The sequence below is a fragment of the Panthera onca genome, chromosome C1 (genome assembly GCF_046562875.1).
Source record: "Panthera onca isolate mPanOnc1 chromosome C1, mPanOnc1 haplotype 2, whole genome shotgun sequence".
Taxonomy (NCBI): Eukaryota; Metazoa; Chordata; class Mammalia; order Carnivora; family Felidae; genus Panthera; species Panthera onca.
The window spans coordinates 191,323,725-191,346,562 of record NC_138346.1 but is presented as its reverse complement, the minus strand read 5'-3'; the positions used below and the strand labels follow the sequence as shown (position 1 = coordinate 191,346,562).

The 22,838-nt window shown below is 41.1% G+C and overlaps 1 protein-coding gene and 1 non-coding gene across 27 annotated transcripts in view; one reads left to right on the top strand and one right to left on the bottom strand.

Moving 5' to 3' along the window:
- The window catches only part of MACF1 (microtubule actin crosslinking factor 1), a 330,331-nt gene that overhangs the window by 59,847 nt on the left and 247,646 nt on the right, over positions 1-22,838 (top strand). The window contains exon 1 of one of the 26 annotated variants that reach the window (XM_060623639.3): positions 17,892-17,934. The exons of the other annotated variants lie outside the window; for them this stretch is intronic. Within the exon in view, the coding sequence (XP_060479622.3) occupies positions 17,907-17,934 (28 nt within the window). The 5' untranslated portion in view covers positions 17,892-17,906. Of the gene's footprint in view, positions 1-17,891; positions 17,935-22,838 lie in introns of those variants that run through there. 26 annotated transcript variants of the gene reach the window in all.
- Positions 4,872-4,978, bottom strand: LOC132673975 (U6 spliceosomal RNA). The gene has a single exon (XR_009608306.1). It is a non-coding gene; the product is annotated as a U6 spliceosomal RNA (small nuclear RNA).

Below are 22,838 nucleotides of genomic sequence, written 5' to 3'. Positions count from 1 at the left end.
GTAAACCCAAGGCTTGGCTGGTCTGAGAACATCTGTCCTGCTAAGGCTTTCCTGGGAGTATAGCAGCCAAGATGACTGGTGCTATCTGGGGACCAAGTGCCATGGGGGGGGGGGGAATACCCACAACTGCCCAAGTGTATGTGTGACACTCATGGGCACCTTATTCTCTGGGGGAGTGCAGAGTATGGTGCTTTGAAGTGAGGACAATAGATCTTTTCTCTCCACACTAGCCTCCTTGAGCTGTGTCCTGTTTTCTCATCCTACATTCATGTGTATACACTGTGTAATAGTCTTTATAGAGTACAATGTATGAGATACAGCAGTTTGTCTTGTTCATTCACCCACAGAAAGCACCTGATTTAACCTTCCTTCTATCCCAGAACTTGAATCTTTCTCAGGTGAGAGAGGTTATCTGGAAAGAGGGCATGTGGTTGTTTTGATTTGGTCTTTATACTCATTTCTGGAATGCTGTTATAGGTCTTAGACAATTATTTCTCCAACCCTGGGTGGCCAGGCAGATAGTTAGATACAAGGCATTGCCTTTGTCAAACTGTCCTGTGGGCTGAGTTTCACCCACTGCGTCCCCTGATTATGGTGAATGACCACTTCCCTTTTTCATTTCACCTCTATCTTTGTGTATTCCAGAGGGACTGACAGAAAGAGGTCATAGGCTCCCCTTTACCTACTTTGCCTTTCTTGAGATGATTCAGCTTACAGCCATTCTTCCATTTGGTGTTGAAGGGAACCCAGTGGGAGAATAGAGACATTGTAGAAGTCTTTTGAAGTTCTGGTCCCCAATTTCTTGTGACTCCTTGGTGCTTTGACACCAGGATTGGGGCACAGTATATCCCATTGCTGTTGCTGCTTCTGGGCTTTAAGGTTTACTTCTCTGTTCTGCCAAAAACCATAGTTATTAAGTGATTTCTGCCCAGATGGATCTTTTCTGTGGGTATGACAGGTTTTACTATTGGCCCAAGTCCTGCTCTTTGGCAGAGTCCAGGCCTGTGCTGTGGACTGGCAATTGGGGATTAATAGGAAAGCAGATATGTGGTTAAGGTTGAATGATGAGAAGGTGGTTCTCTAGTCTTTGCTAAACAAAATTGGGATAGGTCTGTGAGATAATGACTGATTAAAAAAATTTTTTTTGTTTATTTTTTATATTTGAAAGAGAGAGTGTAAGCAGGGGAGTGGCAGAGAAAGAGAGAGGGAGATCGAGGATCCAAAGCGGGCTCTGTGCTGACAGCAGACAGCCCAATGTGAGTCTCAGACTCATGAAGAGATCATGACCTGAGCTGAAATCAGACGCTTAACTGACTGAGCCACCCAGGCACCCTGATAATTACCTATTTAAAAAAAAAAAAAAAAAAAACACAACACAAGTGTATCTCTGGCTACTTAGGTAGCTCAGTTGGTTGAGTGTCCAACTCTGGATTTCAGCTCAGGTCATGATCCCCCAGGGCATTGAGCACCGTCTCAGGTTCTGCACTGAGTGTGGAGCCTGCTTAGGATTCTCTCTCTCTCTCTCTCTCTCTCTCTCTCTCTCTCTCTCTCTCTCTCTCTCGCCCCCCTCCCCATTTGTGCATACATGTGCTCTCTCTCTCTCTCTCTCTAAAATAAAACCAAAAGACACATAAAAAAAAACCCAAAACAAATATACCTCAGTACTCACATACTTTCGCCCTTCTTTTCACTCTGCATGTACAGTTTTGTTGCCTTTGCCTGGAATACCATTATCCTTCTCTCTTTATATCAAACATCTCTTCTTTCAGTGCCTAGTTCATTGTCACTTTCCCCCATAGTTCCTTTCCTTTCCTTGCTTTCTCTCTCGTCTCTTTCTTCTTCCTTTTGCATTTTGAGATAGAGTTCTCTTTTCCTCATCAGTGTTGCCATAACACTTTAAACGTACTGATTTTAGAGCATGCTTATAGTTATAACTATGGTTATTAAACACGTTATGTTATAGTTACAGTTATTAAACATTTGATTTTCCTCCTAGCCTTTACTTCTTTGGCAAGTTTCCTGTAACTTCTGTAAGCCTCAGTTTTCTCATTTGTAAAATAGGGATAATACAACTTATCTCCCAAAATGTTGTGAGGATTACATACCATAGTGTGACATCTGGCACAGAGTCGGAGCCCAGAAGATGTTTTTTATACTGTTGCTAAAAGTGGGAACTAGACTCCTTTCTTCTTGTATCTTCTTCCCCTGGCACATGTTAAGCATGAAAGGACATTTGAAGAATTGAACTAAACTCATGTATCCAAATGTCCTTCAGTAGTCACCGTAGAGGGTTAAAAAAAAAAAACCCCACAATACTCTGACATTGGTGCCTGTGCTGTGTACATTCACAAAACCCTTTTTGTGGTTTCTCTCTTCACCTCCAGATTATTACTCCCCTAAGAAACTACAGTTGTTTTATAGTCCTACTTAATTTTGGTCAAAAAACGATATTATCTAAGACTTAGGCTATTTTGAAACATTAAATCCAATCTCAAAGAATGAAAATATACTGCTCTTGAAGACATTGGAAAGATGGTATTACTAGTCTGGAGGCAGTTCCAAGTGAGGGGTTCCAAGTATGTTTTGGGCAGTGGCAATGTTGAGCAAGTGAACAAGGTGACTACTGACAAGGCACACACTCAGTTTGGTTTCTTAGCTGTGAGGTATTTGTCAAGCCCTCTTTCTCATTCTCTTACTTTGGACATCCAGTGAGTAGGCCAGACTGGAAGACTGTCGTTATTACCATGTCTGGGCATGCAGGAGAAGTCCTCATACCCTGACATGTACCCTTCAGAGATTGACCTTTTTTGGGGGGAATTTTCTTCCTCTCTTCAATGTGGCTAATAAAGAATCTCAGGGAAAAAAAAAAACACTTTTTTTCTCCTGCCATTAAATAGATACACTATTTTGGCCTTGTAGAAAGCATAGAAAAATAAAAACCAAAAATCACAAAAATCCTACAACCTGCAGATTATTGTGTTCATAACTTGTTGTGTTTCCATTTAATCTTTTTCTTTTCTTTTTAAGGTTTTCTTTTTAAGTTGTCTCTATACCCAGTGTGGGGCTCAGACTCACAATCCTGAGATCAAGAGTCACCTGCTCTATGCACTGAGCCAGCCAGGTGTCTCCCATTTAATATTTTCCTATCCGTATATACATAACATTTTGTTTTTATATGTTTGTCATTATTGTAATGTAGTTCTTTTTCTTGCTCTTTATTATTTTGTAAGCATTTTTATGCCTTTACCTGTTTGTTTAAATCATTTCTTAACAGCTTGTGGAATTTCCTCAAATGAAAGGATCATTTATTTAACATTTCCCACTTGTGGGGCATGTGTGTTTCCAATTTTTTACAGCTGTACTATGATAATCCACATCTTTGTAAATAAAATCTGTGCATTTCTGATGATACTTTTAGGATAGGTCTCTAGAAGTAGAATTACTGGTCCTAAAACATATATTCAAAGCTCTGGATGTTGGTTTTTAATTTTATTGCACTTCTAAAAGCTATTCAAGTTACCTGTAGCACTTTGAATACCTCTGATAGCTCTTGGCCCCTTGTGCTCTAGGGATAGCACTGTCTTCAGGCTCGGTGGCCAACTGGTTTTGATATTTTACTGTGCAGTTAATTTCATCATGGAACAGGTGCCAAGTGTCTCTTTCACTTAGTCAGCAGCTCCCACATGTCATCATCTCATCACTGCACTGTTTTATTCTGAAACTTTTCTCCTAGCAACTCTGGACATTTAAATGGCTTCACTGATCCTCCCAGCCCTAGTACCTTTTCCTCTTGCACTGAGAGATCCATCTGTGTTAATCAGGAAACGCAATACCAAGAATGACCTAATCATTGCTCTACAGAAATCCTGCATTGGAACCCCAGATTGGTCCAAGGTTGAGATTCTCTTTTTCTTTTCTTGCTGTTACTGAGCTAGAAAATCAGGCCAGGTTAACTTGATAGAATTAATTGGTTGACAAACTGCTATGTCATCACCCTTGCTTGTGGTAGGTGACTGCCTCTGAGAGAAATGGAGCTGGGGCCGTGTTTTAAATCAACATATTACAGTCAAGTGCAAATTGGCTTCTGTTACTTGGGACTGACAGGCTTAGGGTAGAATTATAGACTTGATGAGAGTACAATCTTGTTTCTGACTTGGAGTTGACATCCTGGAGCAGACAATGTGGGCTTTCTAACTGATGATAGACTGGGGTGTTTGGAAATTAGCTTGAGGACTGAGAGAAGGAAGGTACGCGTGTGTGCAGGGCGGTCAATAAAAATGTCTGTCTCTACAGCAGCCAGGATAGTGGAAAATGGCTTGAGTCACCAACAGACAGGATTGCATCCTCCACAGTGAGAACTGTCTACCCCTCCCATTCCCAGAGCCCTTAAGCGAACCTATCACAATGGGGTGATTCTCTCCAGTGCAAGGAATCTGGGAATCTGCATATTTCTGGGGTGAGGCCTGTCAACATCTTTTACAGTACTACGCACCTACTTAGACTTTCAGTAAATCCTATAGTTTTTGGATGCATGATGGTTTTGTACACTATTAAAGTTTATGCCCTCCTTAATTGTGTGTGTGTGTGTGTGTGTGTGTGTGTGTGTATTTAGCTCTTTTTAAAAAAATCTTACTTTTTAAAGTACTTTTTACACCCAGTGTGGAGCTTGAACTCACAACTCTGAGATCAAGTGTTGCATGCTCCACCTAATGAGCCAGCCAGGTGCTCCTCTATTTAGCTTTTCAAAGTAATTTTTATTTTTTCTTTTTATCTGAGTTGACACGCAATGTTACATTAGTTTCAGGTGTACAACTTAGTGATTTGACAGATTTATACATTGTGCTGTGTTCACCACGAGTATAGCTACCATAAAAAATATGGAATGCTTCATGAATTTGTGTGTCATCCTCAGACAGGGGCCAAGGTAATCTTCTCTGTATTGTTCAAATTTTAGTATATGTGCTGTCAAAGCAAGCACCTTAATTGTGTATTTTTTAGGCTTACTGCATGTTACTGGGCTAGAAAGGGTTATCAGTACAAGTTCACATTGGGGTTGGCTTCTATTGCTGCTGGTTTGAAATGCGCGGGGAATATGAGATTCCATGGCATAATGATCCGTACTCTAGATTTTCAAATGTGTGGGGTAGTTCTGTGTTTTTTGTTATGACAGGAGATGACTGTTACACTATGTCTTGCTCTCAAAGAGTGAGCCTGTATGTTAACAAAGTATAAATTATCATTTTTCCCTCATCCTTGGTTTTGTGTTTTTTGAAGTAGTTATTAGTATTGTCCCCACCATTCTGCCACAGTTTGTTTTGGCAATTTTCCTGGAGAAACGCCAGGCTATATAGCTCTAATCGTATGTATTATTCATTACAGCAACTGTGGGCATGGATCCTCTGGATGAATATCAGTTGCTAAATAGTATCTTTTGCTCATTATGGAGTGGCAGGAACCTTATAGACTTCCTGGTTTGATACATCTTGAAATCCTTTGATTTGGAAGATGAGTTTTTATAATTTGTTACCAACTAACTGGTTTATTCCCTGATAATGTTCCATGCTTTCTGTCTCTCTCTCTCTGGAAGTGCCTGTATCTTTCCCCTTCCTTCTTTTTCTTCTTCTTCTTTTTTTTTAAATTTTAAACATTTTTATTCATTCATTCATTCATCTATTTTTTAGAGAGAGAGAGAGAGTGAGCAAGAGAGAGTGGGGGAGAGGGGCAGAGGGAGAGAGAGAGGGAATCTTAAGCAGCCTTCACGCTCAGCATGGAACCTGACTCAGGACTTGATCCCACAATCTGGGATCATAACCTGAGCCAAAATCAAGAGTCAGGTGCTCAATGGACTAAGCCACCCAGGCGCCACTCTTTTTTTTTTTTTTTTTTTTAAAGATTTTACACATCAGGCTCTGTGTTGATAGCTTGGAACCTGGAGTCTGCTTCAGATTCTGTGTCTCCCTCTCTCTCTGCCCCTACCCTGCTCACACTCTGTCTCTCAAAAATAAATAAAATTAAAAAAAAAAAAGTCACATGCTCCATCAACTGAGCCAGCCAGGCGCCTCCTCCGACACTTCCTTCCTTTCATTGAGAACCTTTTGCCTATCCAAGACATTGAGGATACAAAGATTAATGACAATCCCTGTCACTGAGGGATTGTCAGTCTCTTGCATGGTCCAGTGGGATATCTATCCCCTCTGTCTATTTATCTGGTGCTATTTATAGAGATATGAACAAAGTACTGTGAGAGCAGAGGTGGAGTGATTACTAGGGGCAGCCTGGTGGGTGAATGGAAGACCTGACAGCAGAATTGGTATTTGAGCCAAATATTGAAGTTGGGTAAGAGTTTGCCAGTTAGGGGAGAAAAGGTATTCTGGAAAGAAAACAGGTGTGCAAAGGAATAAACTCATGGAAGTCTGTTTCCTCTGGGGAAGAATGAGAAGTGTTGTGAAGTAGGAAGCTGGGGAGAATGGGCAGTTGTTTAGGGTGAGAGATGAAGCTGGAATGGAGAGTTGAGTCTGTGTTATAAAGGGCTAAGCAATAATGTAGGCAGTAGACAGCACTAGATATTTTCAAGGCAGAGAAATGATATAAACAATCAGGGGCTTTTTGATAGGAGAGAAGTAGAACTCTGGCAGCAGTATGAGGTCATATAGAGAGGTAGGGCTGCACCTGAAGTGGAACTGTATGTATCTGATTTTAGTTTGTCCAGGACAAGAGAAGAAGAGAGCAGGCACATGAAATCCTTCTAAAAGGGAGTTTGGTTTTAGAAACAAACGGATTGTATATTGAACTACAGTTGGAGTGGCGACACTTTTCCCACAGCTCAAGTTGAACATGACCCTGTGTTGTGCAATGGTTTGTGTTTGGGTCGGTATTTCCTGGGACTCGTCAGGTGATGCACTTCGGCATGAGGCCCATGGTGTAGCCGGGAGAATAGCAGCTCCAAGTGTGTGTCAGTGATAAGAGGGGAGAAGCCCATTTAGCTCTGCGTTGGGCTTCTGTTTCTTTGAAATTCTCTGGGCTGCAGAACCTGGCCCAGGACTCCCATCTTTTCATGACCCTTTACAGATAGCTTGGAGTGTGGACTTCATTATGTGTTGGAGTGTTGGCATTTGATACTGTCTGTGACCTCTCTGCCTATTCAAAATGTTCTTCTCTGTTAGCTTCAGTGAGAGCATTTCTTGGTTTTCCTTTACCTTATTGCTGCTTATGTGCCTCTGCTGAGTCTTTTCTTTTTTCTGACTCTACCTCTGGCAGTTACCTAAGGGGTGAGGCAGTGTGGTGAAGTGGGAAGACCAGGGCCTTGGATCCAGGCTGGTTTGGGTTAAAATCCAAGTTTCTACATTTATTAGAATGGGTCAGGCTACATTTATTAGAATGGGTCAGGCTACTTACTTTCTCTGAGCTTCCATGTTCTCATCTGTAAAACGGGGATAAGAGTGTCTCCCACATAAAATTATGAGGATTACATGGAATGGCACAGGTAAAATTCCTAACACAGCGGGACATGTAAATACACCATACAGACATAGCTGGCATTATGATGCTTCTCCTGACCTTTTTTGTTGTTGTTGTTCCTCTAGCCAGTTCTTCTGGCGTCAGCTTTTCTTTGGAATTGCGAACTCCCACATCTGTCTTCTACTACTTAAAATTTCTCAGTGTTTTTAGGTGTTATTATTTTTTATTATGGTAAAAAAACATGTCATACCAAATCTACCCTCTTAACAAATTTTTACAAGTACAGCACAGCATTGTTAACTGTGTGCACATTTGTTGTGCAGCAGATCTCTAGAACTTTTTCATCTTGCGTGACTGAAACTCTGTGCTGGTTGAACAGCAACTCCTTGTCCTGCCCCACACCTCCATTGGCAACCACCAGTTTACTTTCTGCTTCCATGAGTTTAATTGCTTTTATAAGTGGAATCATGCAGTATTTGCCATTCTGTGTCTGGCTGATTTCACTTAGCCTGTTGTCCTCAAGGTTTATCTATATTGTAGCATGACAGGATTTCCTTATTTTTTAAGGCTGAATAATATTCCATTGTATGTATAAAAATCTCAATTTATTGGTCTGTTTTTCAGCTGCCTGCAGGACATCTGTACTTGGATATCACTTTGAACTCAGTATTTTCACAACCAAGCCTAGACTTGGCTCTCCTCCTTGTTTCCCCAGTTTTGACAGTTGTGCTCACATTTTTCCACTGTCTTAGATCAGAAACCCTGGAGACATCTCTGGCTCCACTCTCTTCATCAACTCCCATTTTCAGTCTGTCATCGGGTCCTTTTGTTTCTTCAGAATTTCTCTTAAGTTTGTCCCTTTCTTCCCATTCCCTTTGCCATGAGTCTGGTCCAGTCACTCATCACCTCACGCCTCAACTACTGCAACTGCATCATATTTTGTTTTTGATGCTTTCTGTTACCAAAAGTAGGACAGACCTTTTATTTTTAAATTATTTTTTAAGCTTACTTACTTTATCTCTACATGCAGTGTGGAGCTCAAACCCACGACCCCGAGATCAAGAGTCGCTTGCCCCTCCAACTGAGCCAGCTAGATGCCCCATGACAGACTTTTGTGTTCTGTCCCCACTCCGACTCTTCCAGGCTTATCGCATGGAATTTCCAGAACACACTTTCAGCTGAAAACAGATCCATCTCCTTTAAAAAAAATTTTTTTTTAATGTTTATTTAGTTTTGAGAGACAGAGAAATAGAACCTGAGTCGGGGAGGAGCAGAGAGAGAGGGAGACACAGAATCTGAACTGTCTGAGCTGTCAGCACAGAATCTGAGCTGTCAGCACAGAGCCCGACGCGGGGCTCGAACCCATGAACCGTGAGATCATGACCTGAGCCGAAGTTGGATGCTTAACCAACTGAGCCACCCAGGCGCCCCAATCCATCTCCTTATTGTACCTTGAAGTGCCTCATTCATTCTCTACTGCGGCCATTTCTTAGGCAGTTTTTACCTAGAATGCCCTTTATACTTCACTGAAACCTATCCATTCCTTCCAGCCTCACCTCAGGCCTTGCTTCTCCACGAAGACTTCTCAGATTATCACTGTTCATGCTGATGTATTACTTTCCTGCATGGTAGTTTTGTCTTCTCATTGAAATTGTAAGCTTTTTGAAAGGAGTGTTTAATAGATGTCCCATTTCTGTAACTCTCATGGTACTTAGCCCATACCTAGCCAGATTTTAGTGCTCAGTACTGAATGCTGATAAGGTGTGGTGACCAAAGTGAGTTATTCTTTCATTTGACAGATGTGTATGAGCACTCACCGTGTGTGCTGTGCTAGGCCCTGGGGTCTAGGGATAGACCGCACAGTGAGGAGACTACTTATCCTGTGCACAAGCACACAAAATATTGGTTGGTTGAGTGAATTTGAGGAAACCAGGTCAGACTCTAAGTGAGGACAAGTGACGAGAAGAGGGAGACTTTAGAAAATAGTCATAAATGAAACAATAATTTATTGAATGTCCTCTGATGTTGATTTATTCTGGGTATTAGGGATATACCAAAGAACAGGGCCAAGTCTCCTCCACTGTAGAGCTTATATTCTAACACTTAAAGGTACTTTTAGGGGCGCCTAGATGACTCTGTCGGTTAAGGATCTGACTTCGGCTCAGGTCATGATCTCGTGGTTCGTGAGTTCAAGCCCTGCATCGGGCTCAGCTGTCAGCACAGAGCCCACTTTGGATCCTCTGTCCTAGCTCTCTGTTCCTCCCCTGCTCATGATTGTTCTCGCTCTCTCTTTCAAAAATAAATGAACATTAAAAAAATTGTTTAAAAAAATAAAGGCATTTTTAAAAGGAACACTTAATATTGAGTGAAGCTCATGTGTAGGAGGTGAGCACTGAAGGAGTTAATATGCTTGTAGGGCTCTAGGCTTTGTTGAAACAGATGGTTTCTCTGCCCTAGGGAGTGTTTTTAAGGGGGATTAGAGGACAGGGCTGAGTAGGGCCTGAGATCTCTCTCCTTCACCCCCTAGCACACACACACCTGCTGTCCCGGGGCCTGGTGAGCCATGTAACTTGTCTCCCCACTTGGTGGGCACTTATTTGTAGCTTGTAAGTATGGCTTCAGGGCTTGTTGCATGCTTCTGACCTTTCTTACTTTCCTTTCCTTTTATTTATTGTCCAACATCAGTGAAGTTCCATTTTAATTTAACAGATGTTGGGACTTGTCTGAGTTCCTCTGGTTCATGTCTACTTTTACATAATTGTAATCCTGACCTATATATGTGGTTTTTTTCCAATCCAGTTTTTTTTTTTTGGTGGCAAAATACACATAACGTAAAATTTACCATTATAATCGTTTCAAAATGTACAGTTCATTGAGATTACATACATCTGTAATGTTGTGCAACCATCACGACTAGTCTAGCTTCAGAACATTTTCACGATTCCAAATGGAAACCCTGTACCTATTAAGCAGTCACTCCCCCATCCCTTCCCCTCCCTCAGCCCCTGGTGACCACTAATCTGCTTTCTGACTTGTCTATTCTAGATCTTTCCTATAAATGGAATCCTATAACATGTGGCCTTTTGTGTCTGGCTTTTTTCACTTAACATATACATGTATGTTTGCATGCCTGTTTCATGTGACATTGTAAAGATTTTTTTTATTTTTTTTATTTTTAATGTTTCCCTATAGTCATTATAAGTTCAGTTATAATGTTGGTAATGGCTTCACTTAGCCATTCTCTTAGTTGTTGAATGCTTGGGTTGTTTCCAGGTTGTTGCTATATAAAAACTGCTGCAAGGGACATCTCCCTGACTATGCTGTGTTGTCTTTCAGAGGACTCTGTATATTGCACACCAGCTGCAGAAGCACCATTGTCCTTGATTAGGATAGTGTGGCCTGTTATCCATCTCTGTGGGAGAACAGTCAAGTAATGAATTTTATATAGAAGGGAGCATTATACTTTGCAACAGAAGAGCTTGATCACCGGGGAATGGCAGGGAAAAGAAAGCTTTTTTTTCCCCTACTGTCTAGAATTCTCTGACACTGCCTCCACCCCCTTGGGTGTAGGAAGGAACTGATTATAGCAGTTGAAGATGAAATGTTTTATTCATTTATTCATTCAGCAAAAATGTGTGTGCCTACTGTAGGCCAGACATTTGAAACTTGCTGGTGGCTTGAGCCTGGCTGAGCAGTGCCTTTTACTCCACCTGCCTTTGATACTGCATGGGAGCAAGATGAGGGCCTGCTTCCTGGGTAATCAAGAGAATTCAGAGTCCTAAACCACATGGGACCTTATTACCTCATGGTTTAACACCTCAAGGTTTTGTACCATTATAGATAACAATCACAGCTTAATTTGGGCTATTCACTCCAGGGGATTTCAAAGCTGGGCTGAGACTCCTCATACCTGGCTACTCTTGTTTCCCACTGTGACAGAGACCTGGCTGCTAGGAGATATGCCTCTGGGCCTGTGTCCTCATAGTGGTTTTATTCATAATATCCTGGGTAAGGTAGCAAGGGGAGGGGGCTGTTGCCTGGGTATAAAGGCTTTAGGCACTTTAGTATCATAATGCTACTATGCTCATGCAGTGGATGGGGGTGGGAGTGTCAGAGATTCAGAGTTTAGCCCAGATCTATCTGGGGTCAGTGCTGCCGGGGCCTTCCTGACTTCGGGCAGACTGTTTCCCCTCCTTTTTTCCCCCTTACTGACCTATTTTTAAAAATAGTCTTAATTTCCCTTTCCCTGCTGGGAAAATATTGACTACTTAAGGCCGTTCAGGGCCACACTATGCCTCTAAAACCCAGTGCTAGGTGGAGAAAGCACTTGAAACAATTGCCAGATCTTAGCAGTTTACTTAGGAAAGTGGGGTGATTTGGGGTGAGAAGCACAGAGGCTAGTGAGAGCACCCAGAGTTAGGCCTCATCTCTGCCCTCATCTGCTACCACTTGTTGCTTTTCTTCCACTGTCAGAACTTGATCTGTTATGTGTCTGTATCTTCAGATGTATTTTTCTGCCTAGTGTGCTTGAAAAACTGTCAAACATTCCCCCACTCAGGAAGGGCATAGAGGAGAGAGGGCCTAGACCATCAGGCGTAGTAGGGACTCTGTTCTCTCTCTTTCTCCCTAGACCCTGGACCAAGTCGGCCTGGAGTTACTGAGGGGTGGTGTGTTTATGTTTCTGTGGGCTGGTTTTACTGACTGAGACACAAAAGCCCAAAGCACAAGCCATTCCCACAAGCCTAACATTTTCATATTTCTTTCTCTGCCAAAGAATCTTTGGTTAGGGTTAAGAATAACTAGTCTGTCTGTGGAAATACCAAGGCCTTTTGTTTGCCAAAAGAAAAGGGCTTTTGATTAAGGCCTTCTTCACATTTTTTTCTTTTCCTTAAGCTGCTGTGGGAAGACTTGAGAGCCTGTGAAGGTACCGTGTTTGAGGGGTTTGGGGGGAGGAAAGATAGCTAAAGAGAACAGGAGAGACTTAATCAGAGACTTTTGCAGAAGTGGAAAGAAGGAAACAAAGGAAATGATAATATTTCTCCAATTTTTGGTGATTGCTTTTGCTAGTCTTTCCTTCTTCCTGTTTTTTATGAAATACATCCAAAATGAGAGTTCCCCAAGGATCTACACTGCTGATGACCTTGGATCCCACGTTGTCACTTAGTGTGTCTACTTAGCCTTCCCCTTTTGGCCAGAGTTTTTCAACTATAACATGAGGATTGTGATAGTGCCATTTTCATACAGTGGTAATGAGAAGTGAGTGAGGTAATTATGTAAAAAGTACTTAGAACAGTGCCTGGTATATAGTAAGTGCTCAGGAAATATTGACTGTTAGTTTTGTAAATATTACTACTACTGTCTATCTACTACAGATGCTGAGTGTAGCTAGCTTTATTTTTCTGATTTCAAATGTTGCTGTGTAAGGCTATCAGTCAGGCCTTTGTCTTTTTAGAATAAAAGGAGGTAGAGGTTCTCATCAGGCATGATCTTTTTGTCAGTCAGAGGCAAAGGGAAAGACTTATTCTCTATGTAGACACTTCTTAGAGGTTCAGTGTCTCCATAGTTGAATGTCAACAAGGATTCCATTTCATTAAGAGGAGCTTATATTATTACTCTCTGGCAAAACTGCTCTTATTTGTGGGATGGGCGTGGGTCATGACTCCAAGAGGTCATCTACTTTCTTGGTCTTTGATTGAGGGTAGTGAGGTTTCTCGTGCTCCAGGAGAACCTTGAACTGAGTTGTAGAGGAGGTGCCCCTGGTCTTCCAAATACACAGTAGTGAGAGAAACAGGAAAAGGAAATCTCAGTAGGGAAAGGGGGAGTCCTCAGGGCTGGTCTGGCCCCAGTGACTCTAGTACCAGGCTGGGGGAGTGTCATTAATGGCATGTCCGAGCAAGTGCCCAGCCACTCCATTTCCCTGGCCATCCATGAGAGACCTGCTGCGCTACCCATCTTAAGTCTCTGGGCTGTTTTGTAAGCTTGCCGCTTCCTTTCCCGAGTTGCTGGTGTGTGGCTAGAGGGTGACACAGATATGTAAGTTGGTGGTCTCTTTCTTGGCCTTTTCTGTATTGTCTTGAGCTTCTAGGAAGGATTTCCATGTCTGCCCTGTCTTCCCCACAAGGTGAAGTCTCATCTTACCTCTTGCAGGAGATTAGATCCTAATGGCAGCACATAAAGTGAAAATCCCAAAGAATCAAAATTGTCTTTGAAAAATACCTTAAATGACCCATAAATCAAAGTATATAAACATGGTTTTGTGTATATGCCAGGACAGAGTTAGAACACTGCATGGAGTAGCTGGCTTGTAGTTAGGGGGCATTTTATGGAAAGAAAATAAGTCTTCTCAAACACTAGAATCATATTCAGTATTCAAGGTGCTGGCAGTGTGAGACCACATGGGAACTGAGACTCACTGATGTCTCAGATTCGCATCCTCTCTCTCATATTCACCTTGGTGCATAACCTGACCTTGGCATAAAACCTTACCGAGTGGAGCCGTGAGCAAACCTATGTGTTTGTGTTTAAATTACTTCTCTCTCTGTGGTCAAATTTGTATAGTTAAACGCAAGTGCGTTCTGATTCTCCTGTATCCCTTTTTGCTGTTTTTCTTATTTCTTCTGTTTTTTAAATCTTTGTTTTCTTCTCCTAAACCTGATTTCTAGCTCTCAGAAGTTCTTTTCTCATCCAGAATGCTGATTTGTATGCTTGCCTTTTGCGTTTATTTGTTTTCAGTGTTCAGGATTCTTTCAAGGAGTCTGGGAGAGAGTGCGAGTGGCTGGGTGTGGGGAGACCTCAAAGAGTCTTCTTTTAAATTCTGTAGTCACAGTTTCGGCTTTCTCCACTAACTTAAGATTTTTATCCTTCTCATATAAGGCCTTTTCTTTCTTTCATTTTCTTCCCTTTTAAGGCCATTTTTTCTATAGAAAATTCCTGCTTAGGGTAGGCCAGTTAGAAATGAATTCTCATTATACCCACTAGACTAGACATCACTGGTTTAGCTCTAGAGGTTTAGTTGGTTCGTGGATCAACCCCAAATTTACTGAGGTAGATGAGGAAGAGCCCACCCAGAGAGGTCAAAAGACACTTTCCTCAAGTCACCCAGCTGGTTATTGACAAGCCGAAACTATGACCTGGTTTCTCTGAATCCCAGTGCTTGCCTTTGAAGCTTTGGAGAGGAACGGTCCTTTGAAAGACCCCAGCCTTTGGGGAATTGTGACTTCTTTTGATTAACTTTATTTCAGTTCCTTTCCTTAACAAAAATGCCAAACAATACAAATGTCAAGAGGGTTAGGAATTCTATTTCAAAGATGTATTTGAGAATTATGTGGCATCTCTTGAGAAAGTCTGGAAACTTGGAGGTATGTTATGATTTCCAAGACCAGGAATCACTGTTATTGGCCTGGGGATTTGAGAGAAGGGAAATTGGTGACCATAGTTGTAGGAGGACCAGGGTTTGTTTAGGGCATCACCTGGAACCCAAAAGGGTAGTTAAGGTCAACAAACACTTGTTAAATTCCATTCTTTGCAAGGCACAGAACTAGGTGTTGAAAATACAGTCATAGGCATGGCTTTCAAAGGGCTCACACAGTCCTCCGGTCAACTTGAGAAAAGAAGGTAGTGTGTGTATTTGGAGAGCTATCTTAGCAAAGCCGTAATTTCTCTTGTCCTGATTTGGTCATAGAACTGGAGGAGATGGAGTTTCTGTTCATTGGGACCTTGGAAAGCTGAATGCTAGTTTGGTCTCAAATAGGGTAAGGTGGAGTTTTCCTAGTGTCTCAAGAGTCAGTGGTATTTACTCAGTGAAAGAGGCAGTTGGGGAAACATGGAGTTCTTTATACACTTTTCCTCCTTTTCTTTCTAATGTTCTTCCTTCTGGGAGCTCCTGGTAAATAGTAAAGCTAGGTAGTTTCTCATACTTAAGTTTTTTTTTTTTTTTTTTTTTTAACTATTTCTTTTGAGCAGTGGGGACTATCAGAAATAAATAACTGATAAGAAAAATGATTGTGAAAGATTGCCCTTCCTGCATGTAAATCAAACAGTAATCAGGCTTGAGGGAAGTCTATGCTGTCAGTATTTTCAGACATAGAGACAGAAGGAGCTTCTGTCTGGGAGGGCCATATAGTTGTCCTGGTCTTTGTAACCCCACTCCATCCTACTTGTTGTCAGGTTCCTTCAGCTTTTGTTGGTTCAAAACATCACATTTAACAAAGGTCAAAGCTGCAGCCCTTGCTTTCTCAATCCTAAGAAAATGGATTATTATCAGCTATATGTTTCTTCTGTACCCCAGAAAAAAAACCTAAAACAAAACAAAACAAAAAATGAACAACTGAAACCCTCCAATAAAACAAAAACTTCAGCAACCATGATTGGCTTGTAGAGCCTCAGGTGTTGGGCCACCTCATAGGATTTCTTATGCAGGACTTTTCCAGATTGATGACTAATGTACAAAGAACTGCCTCAGGCCCTGCTGTCATCATTTTGCTGTTCAAGGAGGACATCAGAGAAGGGTCTAGGAACCACCCCCCATGTCATTCATAACATTTTTATTGCTGTCTGAGAAGGGGATGGTGGTGGTCATGGTAGGAGCATTTGTGTGTGTAGAGCAAGGTAGGACTCCAAGCCCCATGCCCAGTTTCTAATTGGTATTGGTAATATATCCTTTCAGAGAGCCAGCTCTATGAGGTAACTTTGTGGAAACATCTCAGTTCTGTTCTATGCACTGTTTGTTTTGCGATCTACCAGTAACTGTAGTGAATGGGAGAGCCTTTGCCTTCTGAAGTGCCCTTAGACTGTTCCCAGTGACCCTCCAGTCTTAAGAATCAGTTGGGTGAGAATAATGCTGAAATCCTGTAGCTGTTCGGTTCAAAAGAAAAGCTGCACTGCCATGGTGATAAAGCTCCCAATTGAATAAGGAAAACGGCAATTTCCAAGAATCTGGGTGGTAGTTATTTTAGTCAAGTTGAGAAATGGGATCACTGAGAAGGATTTCCGCAGTATCTAGGCTGTCAGGGAAACAGTTATTCCCCACTGCCTCCTATTTACAAATTCCAGGAGAGGAGCTTGAGGCGTCAAGGTTGTGTCCCTGTCTTCACTATGACAGTCCACAGAGGCCTTCCACCATACTGCTTTACAATTCACTGTAGTTTTTCCTTTTACAAATACTTTATATCCCATGTATATATATATATATGGAGTGGGATTACAAAGACCATATATATATACATATACATATATATATATGTATATGTATATATATCTTAGTACCTCATAGATGCTGCATGTGCATTAACAGTCTTCCTGAAACCTGAAAATACAAGAAATATAAAAATACACACTTTATGAACCTTGGCTTCTGGGAAGCCAACTTGGGATTTCCCTTGTCTATTTGTCCTATCAGACTCTTTGAGAGGGATGGTAAGAACATTTCTCTCTTTTTCCCTCTCTGTGGTTCACCCAAATGGGACAAATTGTTGGATTCAATAACGTTATTTTCCAAATGATTCTTAAGGCATGAGGGTCACTGAGATTTATTTTTAAATTCATAATCTTGGGTTGAGGGAAAGCAGTTGTCCTTACTGAATTCCCTTGTGGAGACTTTCAGCTGCCCAGACACCCCCACATCTTTACTAGGCACATTCCAGCAGTCTTAAAGCCCTGGCCCTCAGGAGTGAAATTCTGGTCTGGCGTCTCACTCCTGGAATCCTATCATGAGCCATGGCCATGCGTGGATTAGGTGTCAGATTGAAAAGCTGAAGGAACAGGTGGCATGTGAGCTTAATATAAAACTTCCGGCTTGGTAAAGTGGTTTTGGAGACTTATGCTTATTGAAAGTTTCCTTCTGCTTTCTTGTTTGCTTTAGCCATCTTTTGATGGTCTGCTTAGCTCCCTCCAGAGTTTTCTAGGAGCATCCTGGAAGCCTTCAGAATACAAGGAGTTAAACTGCAGTGAACTTGGAGAATGATTAAACCGTGATTAAGTGATATTTTAACTTCTGTTTACAGAGGAGAAATGGAAATCATCAGGGAAAAAAAGTATGTAGTTTTGACTGAAGTCATCTTATCTTTCTTGGCCAGGGCTGCCTGCCGTTTTTAGTTTCATTTTTAGCTGCAAGGTGAACTCCCCCCACACTTCTGTTCTGATGTTCATCTTTGTCTTTGGTCATATTTCTCTCTCTGTCTCTGCCCACAACTCCCTTTCTTCCCACCTTGACCTCTGCCTCTTTCCCTCCCTCCTTCATGTTATTGGTCTAGGAAAGCCAGTTCCACTCAGGACAGAGGTGGAATGGGACTCGGCTGCTCTCCTGTGTCTTCTGTTCCTTGAAGGCCTTGAGATGAAGCATCGATAGGAGATTTGGGATATTTGGAAAGCCACTGGACTAGTGGAAAAATCACTAGATAAAGAATTGAAGATGCCGGGGTTGAATCCCAGCATTGCTGCTTAATAGCTGTATGATCTTGGATAAGTTACTTCATCTCTGTAAGTCTCAGTTTCCTCTTCTGTAAAATGGGGAGATAATTCCTGTTGGTAAAAGTGGATTTAGAGAGGATTAGAGTTATGCATATAAAGATTATTCTCTAATCCTAAGAAAATGGGTTATTTTCACCCAAGAGGTATTTAATTATGTTTGAAAGTGGGAGCTTTGTAGTGTAATCGAAGAGGTCAGAGTTGATGGTAGCTAGTGGACTGCCTTTGGTTAGCTCTTGGCCTACTTAACTACATAATGTTAATTGTATAGTTTATATATTATAACATAAAGTTATACTACTCTTTGCCTTTATTCTAGTCTAGTAAATACAGTGGCAACCCAAAGGAGGGCTAGATAGGCCTTTAGTGTATCCCTTCCCCCAACCCCCTCCCCTCCTCCCTTACCCCAGCCACTCTAAATGAACACATTTAAGTGCAAATTGTTTGCTATATAAATATAGCACCAAGAGTTGCTATGATTGTGTCCCCTCTTCTGACCCAATTGTTACATATGAGTCCATTTTATTAAAAATGTCTGGTTCCCTACTCTGGTACTGATGCAAAGATTTATTTCTCTCAGAAATTATTTGTGGCCAATTTATATAAAAGAAGATGTAAAATAATCTCTGAACATTTTATTTTGTCTCATTTGAGGCATTTCTCTACCTCATTGAGGTAGAGAAGTGGGTCATAGTTATTCCATCTTTTGTCGTTTACTAAAGTGGAGTGAGCCAAGGCCAGTGGGGCCTGGCAGATCACAGGACCTTTGCTGTTCCTCTCAGACCTAGTTAAGCTCGGCTAAGTCTCTAGGTCTTAGAGTACTCAGCTGTTTTGGAAACTAGTTAAAAAACATAATGTATTGCAATATGGCTTTTCTAATTAGTATCTTTATCTAATTAGTATCTTTGTGGCTTTCTAATTAGTATCTTTTAGCATTTTATTTCTTTTCAGGGGGGGTCCTTAAAATCAAGTATCTCCAGTGTGCTAAGTATTTAAGGAAATTTAAGTATCAGAAAACAGTGGCTCAGATTGCTTCTTACCTTATATGTTCATGCACTGGAAGAGTTAATATTGTTAAGATGGTAGTACTCCCCAAACTGATGTACAGATTCAATGTAGTCCCCACCAAAATCCCTGCTGGCTTTTTTTTTTTTTTTTTTTTTTTTCCAGAAATTGACAAATTGACCCTAAAATTCATGTAGAAATGCAAGGGATCTGTAATAGCCAAAATAATCTTGAAAAAGAAGAACAAAATTGGAAAACTCCCATTCCCAATTTGAAAACTTATTATAGTAATCAAGACAGTGTGGTATTGGCATAAGAATAAGCATATAGATCGATGGTATAGAATTGAGAATCCAAAAATAACCCTCTACATTTATAATCAGTTGATTTTTGACAAAGATGTTGAGACAGTTCAATGGAAGTAATTGTCTTTTCAGCAAATTATACTGGGACAAGTTCATATCCATATGCAAAAGAATGAAGTTGGACCCCTACCTGACACTATATGCAAAAGCTTAAAATGCCCCATAGATCTATGTGTAAGAGCTAAAACTATAAAAACATTTAGGAGAAAATTTAGGAAAAAAATCTTTGTGACCTTAGATTAAGACATCATTTCTTGAATATGACACCCAAAGCACAAGCAACAAAAGAAAAGAAAAAAATAGATAAATTGGACTTGATCAAAATTAAAGACTTTAGTGCTTCAAAGGACACTATTTTTTTAAGTTTATTTATTTATTTTGAGAGAGAGAGAGAGCGTGCGTGTGTGCGCGCTCAAGTAGGGGAGGGGTAGAGAGAGAAGGAGAGAGAGAAAATCCCAAGCAAGATCCATGCTCAGTGTGGAGCCCAACATGGGGCTCAGTCTCACGACATGAGATCATGACCGGAGCAGAAATCAAGAGTTGGACACTTAACTGACTGAGCCCAGCTGAGCCCAGCTACTGACTGAGCCCACTGAGTTCCAGTGTACTGTCCCCAGTACACTACTTAAAAAGTGAAGAGACACACCACAGAATGGGAGAAAATATTTACAAATCATATATTTATTAAGGGATTTATATTTAAATGTATAAAATGAACCAATAGAATCTAACAGTTAAAAACCACACAACTCAAAGATGGACAGAAGATTTGAATAGACATTTCTCCAAAGAAGATACACAAATGACCAAAAAATACATGAAAAGATGCTCAACATTTTTTCATTAAGGAAATGCAAATCAAAACCATAATGAGAATGCCACTTCATAACAACTAGAATGGCTACTATAATAAAAAAGTGAAGATGTGGAGAAATTGGAACCCTTATACGTTGCTGGTGGGAATGTAAAATGGTTCAGCTGCTTCAGAAAATAACTTAGTGGTTCCTCAAAAAGTTGCATGACCTAGCAATTCCACTAAGTATATATCCAAGAGAAATGAGTATGTATATCCACATAAAACTTGTACAACATATGCTCATAGCAGCATTATTCATAATAGCTCAAAAGAGGAGACAACCCAAATATCCATCAACTGATCAACAGATAAACAAAAAGTGTCATATGTATACAATAGTATAATATTCAGCAACAAAAAGGAATCAAGTATTAATCGATGCTAATATGGATCAAACTTAAAAACATGCTAAGTGAAAGAAGACCATTACAAAAGACCACATATTGTACGATTCTATTATACAGAATAGGCAAGTCCATGGAGACAATAAGTAGGTTAGTGGCTGCTGGGGCTGGGAGAGGGTGGAATGGGACGTGATTGCTAATGGATATAGGGTTTCTTTGAGTGGTAATGAAATGTTCTAAAATTACATGGTGGTGATGGTTGCACGACTCTGTGAATATGTCAAGATCCATCGAATTATTTGCTGTAAAAGGGTAAACTGAAGGGCGCCTGGGGGGCTCAGTTGGTTAGGTGTCCAACTTCAGCTCAGGTCATGGTCTCATGGTTTGTGAGTTCGAGCCCTGCATCAGGCTCTGTGCTGACAGCTCAGAGCCTGGAGCCTGCTTCAGATTCTGTGTCTCCCTCTGTCTCTACCCCTCCCCTGCTCACGCTCTGTCTCTGTCTCTGTCTCTGTCTCTCAAAAATAAACATTAAAAAAAATCTTTTTAAAAAGGGTAAATTGTATGGTATGTGAATTAAACTCCATAAAGCTGTTATTTAAAAAATTTAGGGTGATTTGTATGTATGAATAGTATTTTGTCAATTTGTGCTTGTCTCCTTATTCCTGCCATTGTGAATCTTGAAGTTAGAGCATCACTGTCTTGAGCACTGGGTAGGTTACTGTTGCCCCAAAGCCTCAAGATGAGAAATTTAGGTTTGCTATCACTTTATGTGGAATAGTTGATGGCACATTGTATAAGGAACAAAAGCTTTTAAGGTGAATGCCCTGAGGTTGAAAGCTTTCCAGGTTTTAAGTGTGACTCTCGGTGTCCTACGTTCATTCTTATTTATCTTCTCAACTCTGTGTTCCACTGGCATAGATAGCTTATGTTTTGGGTCGCAGGCCTCCTTCCAGCTCCACCAAGAACCTCAGTTCTTTCATTTCTTACATTTTTTTCTCCAGGCTGTTGATCTTGCTCTGAGACACTCTTTCCTGGGAGGTGTAGAGACAGCAGCCGGAGGAGCCGCTGGGTGGCGCCCTGTCCTCAGAGGACTGACAAAAATGACTTGGCCTGGAAGAGGCCTGGGCTTGTGTTGGCAGGAAGAGATGACTCATTTTTCATCAAAGGAATTTCAAAGAAGATATAATGACAGGATGATGTCAGAGGAGCAGGTGGAGACAGGAACCTCGATTGAGGCTGGAGGGAGGTGTTGAATTGTATGGTTGCCTGGGCAGTCAGAATGATTGACTAGCACAGATCACAAGAAACATCACCTGTTTTTTAGTTCCTTTCTCATGAGCCCTGGTGTGGGCAGTGCTGTTCATGAGCCTTTAGAGCATGTGGTCAAGTCTCTGCCTGTCTTGGGTGTACCGTGTTTTTAACTGGGTGAGACATCTCATGACATCCTGTGCCAGTCGTGGATTTCTTTCACTCGCAGTGTAGTGTGGTCTTGCACTCTGCGTGTTAGCTCTATGGTTAGCAGTGTCTGTGTCTCGGAATTGAAACTCACATGCTCGTGGAGGCTGGAAGTGTGGCATTTCCCCTGATATTTTAGATACAGGAACTTGCCTAGATATCAGAAGGTCAAATCTCAGAGACTTGGCTTTATTGCCAAAAGTACTCTGGTTCGCTCCAGTGTTGTTTTTTTTGTTTTTTTTTCAGTTTCCTCCAGTGTTTTGGCAAGACCTGGATCTTTGCTCTAACCTCAAATTTCTTTTCTTTTTTTTTTTCCTCTCTTTGAATTGGAGGCCCTCTGTGGTGTGTAGGGATAAAGCTGATAAGTGGGGGAAACTTACAGTCAGGAGAAAGGATAGTAATTTTCAGTATCTCTTCATATTGCAACTCACTAAAGTTGGTTAGGTATTCAGGCTTCCATTTATTTTATTTTATTAATTATTTTTTAGTAATTAATTAACTCATGACTCTGAGATCAAGAGTCAAATGCCCCTCTCCCACAACTGAGCCAACCAGTCACCCCCAGGCTTCCATTTACATTAAGCTTACAGAAGAGTGTTCCTAGTCACTACTATTATGCCTTAACACTTACCAGACTCTGCATGATTATGAGATTGGAGGCTAAACCAGCAGTTTTCAAAAAGATAAGAGAGGGTATTTATCGCTTGTATTCTGTGTCAGGATTCAGGTCTCCCAAGGAATATCTGGGGAGAGATGGCTTAGTAATAATCAGTTGCTGTCTTTGTGCTTTATGAGTCATTTATCTGAAAGTGGCTTGGAGTACTTTCTGGTAACATTGGACAGAAGATATTGCCTCTCTTTAAGACACACCATAAACAAGAAGAAAAAGTT